General features: G+C 40.4%; 2 protein-coding genes across 4 annotated transcripts in view; one reads left to right on the top strand and one right to left on the bottom strand.

Annotated features, from left to right (window-relative positions):
* Positions 1-219, bottom strand: part of LOC107663198 (lysine-specific histone demethylase 1B-like) — an 8,636-nt gene extending 8,417 nt beyond the window's left edge. Inside the window, exon 1 of one of the 3 annotated variants that reach the window (XM_016453365.1) lies at positions 139-219. In XM_016453365.1, the coding sequence (XP_016308851.1) occupies positions 139-154 (16 nt within the window). In that variant the 5' untranslated portion in view covers positions 155-219. The remainder of the gene's footprint in view (positions 1-138) is intronic. The other 2 variants (XM_016453366.1, XM_016453367.1) reach the window with 2 other exon arrangements.
* Positions 220-573: 354 nt separating this feature from the next.
* The window catches only part of cfap69 (cilia and flagella associated protein 69), a 17,594-nt gene continuing 9,940 nt past the window's right edge, over positions 574-8,227 (top strand). Inside the window, exons 1-11 of the mRNA XM_016453364.1 lie at positions 574-666; positions 745-801; positions 2,072-2,137; positions 2,746-2,855; positions 2,943-3,019; positions 3,808-3,906; positions 5,343-5,495; positions 5,569-5,746; positions 6,750-6,873; positions 6,944-6,992; positions 7,064-7,185. Coding sequence (XP_016308850.1) covers positions 592-666; positions 745-801; positions 2,072-2,137; positions 2,746-2,855; positions 2,943-3,019; positions 3,808-3,906; positions 5,343-5,495; positions 5,569-5,746; positions 6,750-6,873; positions 6,944-6,992; positions 7,064-7,185 — 1,110 coding nt within the window. The 5' untranslated portion in view covers positions 574-591. The remainder of the gene's footprint in view (positions 667-744; positions 802-2,071; positions 2,138-2,745; positions 2,856-2,942; positions 3,020-3,807; positions 3,907-5,342; positions 5,496-5,568; positions 5,747-6,749; positions 6,874-6,943; positions 6,993-7,063; positions 7,186-8,227) is intronic.

The raw sequence follows: 8,227 nt of genomic DNA on the forward strand, positions 1-8,227 counted from the left end.
TCTCTCACTCTCTCACATACACACACACACACACACACACACACACACATACACACATACACACACACTCTCTCTCTCTCGTTCGCATGACACAAGGCATACAGTACACACACATTAAAGGGGTTAAATGAGTCTCACCTGAGTCCGCCAGCATTGATAATGATGTTTCTGTTCAACCACTCAATACTCTTAAACTAGACGAACAGTTCCTACCTATGTTCTTGAACGAAACACATTAAATCCAGCATCGTTTATTCTGCCTCATCTGCAGGAAACTCACAACCTCACTTCCGCTCTTAAGCTTGTCAACACAAACCAAAATAAAGTGCCCACCTGGAATTCTTCGCTGCTGTGTGTTATATTCATATGGATGCAGGACATGCAGGAACTCGCGTTTTTTATTGATTTATTTAATAATTTGCGCTGTTTGATTTGTTTCTTGCGTAATTTAAGAAACTGACATGAGAAGTTCGGCAATCTGAAGCGGAAGTTCGTCTCGAGCAGCGCTCCGGAAGCAGCGCGCGTTACCATGGCGACCGCAGCGCGTCCTGTTGTTATGATGCAGGTGAGATGATCGCATCGCTGTAGATCATGCTGTCCAGCGCGCCGCACGCCCGCGGCTTCATCCACAAACCCGCGCCGACCCATCCACAACCCCGGTCCGAGGTGCGTCTCCGCCGGTGTCTCCGTGTTTCTCAGTGTTTGTTCCTCCGTGTCTGTCTCTGACTCGCCGCTGTTTTCCAGGCTGTGAGGGTCACCGATCTCTCTCGAGTGCTTCAGCTGCTGCAGGACCCGCTCTCGGTAAGACGCGTGTGTATGGCAAGCCGCTTTAACATTCCGTGCGTGCACTTTCTTTCTCCATGCTACTAGCACTTATTCTTTAGCTACTAGTGATTATTTTTAGGCTACAGGTAACTTTCTGAAGATTCTAGTCTACTTATTAATTAGATAATAGTTCTCATTTATTATTTTCAAGTACTTGTTTCAATAGTGACTAGTAACTATTCTACTGTTGCTAGTAACACATTTCAGTCTTTACCCTTGACCTCGATGGGATCTGTCGTTAAGATATCAACTAGTCAGTTCTGACCAGTATGCATTCCAATAGCGATTAGTGTCTTTTTAATTGTACTAGTATGCATTCATTACATACTGTACATTTTATTAAATACTACTATTTACTATTTACTTATTAAATGCTACTAAATATAGTATGTATTTAATAGATGTTAGTAGTTGTTCATTGGGTACTAGTACTGCTTTTTAGACACTAGTACCCTTTGTAATTGTTACTAGTAACAAATCTGACTAGTCACAACTGATTTGTTTTCTTGTCTTATGTTCTGACTAGTTAGAATGACCACTGTAGAGTTCAATCAAAAAATCTCACTGGTAACACTTGGAATAAGTACTAGTATCTAATAAATATTAACTAGTATCTATTGAATACTTACTAGTAGCCAAGCAATACATACTAGTATGCAGTGAATAAGTTCTAATATCTAATAAGTACTAGTATGTTATAAATAGATAGTTGTATCTGTTTAATAGGTAGAAGTATCTAATGAACAAGTACTACTGCAGTATATGATTGTGTATTAGAATTTAATAATAGGTATTACTATCTAAAAAAGTACTAGTCCCTAATGAATAACTACTAGATCATAAAATATATATACTAGTCACTACTGTAGTACATACTCGTCAGAAGTGAATAGTTGATATATTAATGACAGATCCCCATAAAAGTCAATGGCAATGAAATGTGTCACTAGTAACAATAGAATAGTTACTAGTCACTATTGAAATTTGAACTAGTATATGATAAATAAGTACTAGTATTTAATAAGTACTATTAAAAAGGTACTAGTAGCTAGAGAATAAGCACTGTAGCTAATGAATAAATACTAGTACTTAATGTAAAATTTACTAGTATCTAAAAATAAGTACTTGTAGCATGAAAATACATTTACGCTTTAAAGGTTAAATGTTAATGGGCTTGCCATACAGTGTTTGCTTCATCTCTTGTTCAGTATTGAGCTCATTTTTAACACCTCTCTCTTGTTTCCAGTCCTCACTAAAAGAAAGGCAGATTTTTATCTTGAAGAAGGTGGTAAAACAATGCCAGCGTGGATTTGTATCCTAAAAGTTTCATGTAGATGACACTGTCATAATCATGATGACATTAAAAATGGTGATTTAAAAGAAAAGGTGATTCAAAAGCGGAAGTATATAAATGAGAGCTTTTTTTTTGCATACATTTTTTGCATTCTTTGTTTATGAAAATGTAAACAAAAGAATCATAAGATGGGGGAATAAATTACAAATTGTTATATTATATTGTATTATATTATATTATATTATATTATTATATTGTAGAAAAGATAAAACCCATGACCAAATCACAATACTGGGGGTTCTAAGTACAACTAAAAAATGCACAAATGATCAGATAAAATCATAAATGTTTTGTTTAGGTGGGGTTCTGTTTATATGTGATCTAGTGCAGATGCAGGACAGTGTGAGTGTGAATAATGGTTCTGCTGATGTCAGTGTGCTCTAGGATACTACAGTCCCTGATGTCTCCGTGTACAGCACTACAGTCAGCATTTTCCAGCTTCAGATATTAGCTGATGTTTGGTGTGACGCACCGCATGACGCTCTGAGAGTCTCTGTGCAATAATCCTGTGATGATGATGATGAAGGTGACATGATTAACACTTTCCTTAAAGTGCCCTTGTCCAGCTTTTGAGGGACCTCGCTGACATATGTAAGATTATGAATGTTTGTGCTGAAAGAGTGTCCGATCATCCGGAATATGCCCGAATCCTCTGTGATTTACTGCAGATATGCAGGTGTGATATCAGTCTTTATAGTCTTTATAGCAGACTGTGAACAGTGAACGTGAACTAATGAAATCTTCAATGCTTCATGTCTTCAAGTCTTCCCTTCCTGAAGGAGAAGTCGTCTGATGAGATGAGCTACGCCGCTGTGGTGACAGACTGTGTGTCTCAGATGGGTGAGCATATTAACCACATGATCAGCAAGATTTAAAAAAGAAGAAAATAATGCTTTCATTCACCGGTGATGCATTAAACTGATCAAAAGTGACAGTAAAGACATTTATAATGTCACAAAAGATTTCTATTTCAAATAAATGCTGTTCTTCTGAACTTTCTATTCATCTGTGAATCCTGAAAAATAAAATGCATCACAGTTTCCACAGAAATATTGTGCAGCACGACTGTTTTCAACATTGATAATAATCAGAAATGTTTCTTGAGCAGCAAATCAGCAAATGAATGATTTCTGAAGATCATGTGACACTGAAGACTGGAGTAATGATGCTGAAAATACAGCTGCGCATCACAGAAATACATTACAGTTTAACAGATATCCACAGAGAAAACAGCTGTTTTACATTATAATAATATTTCACTATTTTTACTGTATTTTTGATCAAATAAATGCAGCCTTGATGAGCAGAAGAGATTTTGAAACATTGAAGAATTGTAATTATTGTACACTTCTGACCAGTAATGTAAAGTCAAATAAAGAACCGTATAAAAAAGAAAATCAAAAGTAAAATGGTTTTGAATAATTTTTCAATTTTGGGTTTGATTTCTTTATGCAAATTATAATTTCTCTTTTTTGTCTTTTGTGGTATCTTTTGTGGTGATATCTGATCCCAGCTTTGACTAAATTCAGTGTATTCCTAGATTTCTGAGTGAATTCTGCAGTTTGTGTGCACATGTTCTCTCTCCGCTGGATGAGTGTATTCTCTCTATAATGAGTGTGTTATGACAGGTTTTCTGATGAGGATCCCGCTGCCGGAGGTGCGGCGTCAGATCTGCTCGACTGTGATCGCCTTCTACAGCCGCGACAAACACAAACACCGCTCTGACGGTGAGAGACGTGATCCAGTGTGTATGTGTGTACTGATGTGTGTGTGTGTGAGAGTGTGTGTTAGAGAGTGTGTGTCTGTGTGTGTGTGTGTGTGTGTACTGATGTGTGTGTGTGTGTGTGTGTGTGTTAGAGAGTGTGTGTCTGTGTGTGTGTGTGTGTGTGTACTGATGTGTGTGTGTGTGTGTGTGTGTGAGTGAGTGAGTGTGTGTGTGTGTGAGTGAGTGAGTGAGTGAGTGTGTGTGTGACATGCACTTTGAGCCCTGTGTCCATGTGAGTACATTTTTCCCTTCTGACCTCATGTCTCTGACCAGGCCAGAAACAACACTGTGATGTGTGTGACTGTGTATCTGTGTGTGTGTGTGTGTACTGATGTGTGTGACTGTGTGTGTGTGTGTGTGTGTGTGTGTGTGTGTGTACTGATGAGTGTGTGTGTGTACGGATGTGTGTGAGTGTGTGTATTTATGTGTGTGTCTGTGTGTGTGTGTACTGATGTGTGTGAGTGCGTGTGTGTGCTGATGTGTGTGTGTGTGTGTACTGATGTGTGTGACTGTGTGTGTGTATACTGATGTGTGTGTGTGTGTACTGATGTGTGTGACTGTGTGTGTGTATACTGATGTGTGTGTGTGTGTACTGATGTGTGTGACTGTGTGTGTGTATACTGATGTGTGTGTGTGTGTACTGATGTGTGTGACTGTGTGTGTGTATACTGATGTGTGTGTGTGTGTACTGATGTGTGTGACTGTGTGTGTGTATACTGATGTGTGTGTGTGTGTACTGATGTGTGTGACTGTGTGTGTGTATACTGATGTGTGTGTGTGTGTACTGATGTGTGTGACTGTGTGTGTGTATACTGATGTGTGTGTGTGTGTACTGATGTGTGTGACTGTGTGTGTGTATACTGATGTGTGTGTGTGTGTACTGATGTGTGTGACTGTGTGTGTGTATACTGATGTGTGTGTGTGTGTACTGATGTGTGTGACTGTGTGTGTGTATACTGATGTGTGTGTGTGTGTACTGATGTGTGTGACTGTGTGTGTGTATACTGATGTGTGTGTGTGTGTACTGATGTGTGTGACTGTGTGTGTGTATACTGATGTGTGTGTGTGTGTACTGATGTGTGTGACTGTGTGTGTGTATACTGATGTGTGTGTGTGTGTACTGATGTGTGTGACTGTGTGTGTGTATACTGATGTGTGTGTGTGTGTACTGATGTGTGTGACTGTGTGTGTGTATACTGATGTGTGTGTGTGTGTACTGATGTGTGTGACTGTGTGTGTGTATACTGATGTGTGTGTGTGTGTACTGATGTGTGTGACTGTGTGTGTGTATACTGATGTGTGTGTGTGTGTACTGATGTGTGTGACTGTGTGTGTGTATACTGATGTGTGTGTGTGTGTACTGATGTGTGTGTGTACTGATGTGTGTGTGTGTTTCAGGCCTGGCTCCCGCTCGTCTGGACTACAGGGCTCTGATGCTGGAGCGCAGTGGTGTTTCTGAGACGCTGGTGATGTCTCTGGCTCTGATGGAGGAGCAGCTTCCAGTCAAACTGTGTCTCCTGCAGACGCTGCAGATCCTGTCCAGAGCATCAGGTGACCATCAGAGCCTCCGCTCAGTCTCGGTGCATCACAGCTCCATCTGAACCTGCCGTGTGTTTCCTGACAGAAGTCAACTGTAACCTGATGCTGAGAGCTCAGGCCGCGCAGAAGATCTGCTTCCACATGAGCGAAGGAGATCCGTCCGGAGAGCTGCTCTTCAGATCCTCCGAGATCCTGTGGAACCTGCTGGAGAACGGCTCTCGACAGGAAGTGACCTCACAGCTCAGCAGCAGCGACTGCATCGCGTGAGTCAAACACGCTTCAGATCACACGGAGAGATGATCAGTACATACATGATACATGTTCATGAACATAGTTAATATGCACTGAACACACAGGAGATTAATGACTAATAATACTGTAGCCATGCTTCATCAAACCACCACACTTATTAAATTCTGTCCAGTTCTGATTTGATAAAACAGTCCATGCTTAATCAACTCTTTTATGGATATCAGATAGGACAAGAAACAGCAAGATATGGTTTACAACTTTTTCTATTCGATCTCAGATCAGTTCATCACATCTCACAAAAAATAACAACAGGTGAATTGCACTAGAAAAAATCAGGTAATAATTAAATAAATACAGCAATCAAATTCAGTACTGATGAATTCATTCTTATGCAGTTTAGAAAAAAAACTAAACACAAAAAAAAGTCATTTGGGTTCGGGGAAAAAAAGAAGAAGAGAAAAAAAATGAATGCTTATGCTTATTCACCTTCCATATAGTAGATTTTCAATTCGTGCACATATACTACAATTTTATTTTAACTAGTTTCCAAAAAATATTCTAAACTATAGCACTTACAAACTACAAACAATATTAAATCAACAAAAAAGAAAGATACTCACTGTATTACCCGTTGTATTACTGGGCCCAGAGGAGTAATTAAAAACAGCAGTATATTCTGCACACAGCAGTGAAAACACAAGATTTACTAAATAAAAACATCAGCAACTTGCGTGCCAAATAATAAAACACTCCCTACACTACAATCCTGCTCAAACAAAACTCTTCATATAAAGCACGGAGCTAACGTATAAACCACAACACTCCCTCAATCTGAAGAACAGGAAAAATACTAAATAGAAAAAGATTGTTGACAGCTGCCACAGTGCAATGATTTATTACCAGCAGAAATGAAAAGCATTGGTTCTCTGCATGACAGTAATGGGAGGAATGTGTCAGACGTGAGCTGAAGATGAGCGTGCTCTAAACCTTCCCATGATTCTCTCTGTGCTGCAGATCTCTGAAGGACGTGTTTCTCCATCTGCTCCTGAAGGGTTTCCGTCATCACGAGCGTCAGCTGAGGAACGACCTGCTGGTGCTGCTGTCTCTGATCGCGGAGAAGCCCGGCGCTCCTCTGATCGTGAGTCTTCATCCTCCTCCTCCTCATAACTCTTCCTCTGCAGCTCTCAGCGAGCGTCTGTGTGTTTCAGGAGAGCGGCTTCCTCAAGCATCTCACGCCGTTCCTCACGTTTCCCGAGCGTAAGTACTGCTGATTTAACCAGCGTTCATGACAGCGGCGAGAACATTCCTCACACATCTGTGTTTCTCAGTGAAGAGCCACAATCCTCTGGTGAGAAACCTCAAGCTGTCCTTCAGCAAGGAGGACTTTGAGATGAAGAAGCTGCTGCTGAACATGATCGTGGTGCTGTCGAGAGATCTGGCTGTGCTGCAGGTGAGACGAACACATGATCGAGCGACACTCATTCTCAGCATCCTGCAAACCCCTGCGACTTTCCTTCTTCTGCGGGGGGCAAAAGAGATGCTAAATATATGTGGTAAACAATAAAGCTTACTGAAATATATTGTTAAAATGAAAATATATTTAGTTTTAAAGAGGTCATGAACGGCCTCTGTTTTTATCTGAAGATCCACTCATAATGTTATCAAGATTTTTACATCAAAACACATGTCAAGTCACCTTTATTTATATAGCGCTTTTAACAATATAGATTGTGTCAAAGCAGCTTTACAGTATTAAACAGGAAAATAGTGTGTCAATAATGCAGAAGGACAATAGTAAACACTCAATCTTCAGTTAAAGGCAGTTCATCATTGACTCAGTGATGTCATCATCCAGCTCAGTTCAGTTTAAACAGTATCTGTGCAATCAAGTCCACGATATCGCTGGAAATTAAGTGCATGCATAACATAACATCATAATTTAGAAGTAGTAGTTTATGTTCTGTTCTGTCTTTAACCCCTCATCAGAGCGCTCTGGAGGATTGTAGACTCGGAAGTGAACGCCACTGGTGTGATTGTTTCTCACACTTGTGTTTCGACATTACTGTCGGATCCAATACAGTCGCACAGCATCGTCTTTTAGTTTCAGTCTTTCTGAAAATCCCGCATCGAATTGTGCCTTGTTTGTAAACGAATCTGCAGTAAAATGAAGTGAAAGGACCACGTTCTTACAGACACGGTCTGGATCTTCATTAAAAATCAAGTTCATTCACTCTTTCCTAACATTGGGATCAGATGGAAGGCCATGCAAACACTGTTGTTCCACAGCTTGGCACTGCACAGCATCTTGTTGTCTTCAGAGCATCTTTATCGTTTGGTTTTTGCACAGACCTGCGTGTTCGTCTCTCTCATAAACACTACATTTGCGAATCGGTGGGCGGGGCTAAACAGGCAGCGATGTAAAATCGGTGGGCGGGGCTAAACAGGCAGGGTTGTAGAATCGGTGGGCGGGGCTAAACAGCCAGTTATGTAAA

The sequence above is a fragment of the Sinocyclocheilus anshuiensis genome, unplaced genomic scaffold, assembly GCF_001515605.1.
Source record: "Sinocyclocheilus anshuiensis isolate Anshui unplaced genomic scaffold, SAMN03320099.WGS_v1.1 scaffold2125, whole genome shotgun sequence".
In the NCBI taxonomy this organism is placed as follows: Eukaryota; Metazoa; Chordata; class Actinopteri; order Cypriniformes; family Cyprinidae; genus Sinocyclocheilus; species Sinocyclocheilus anshuiensis.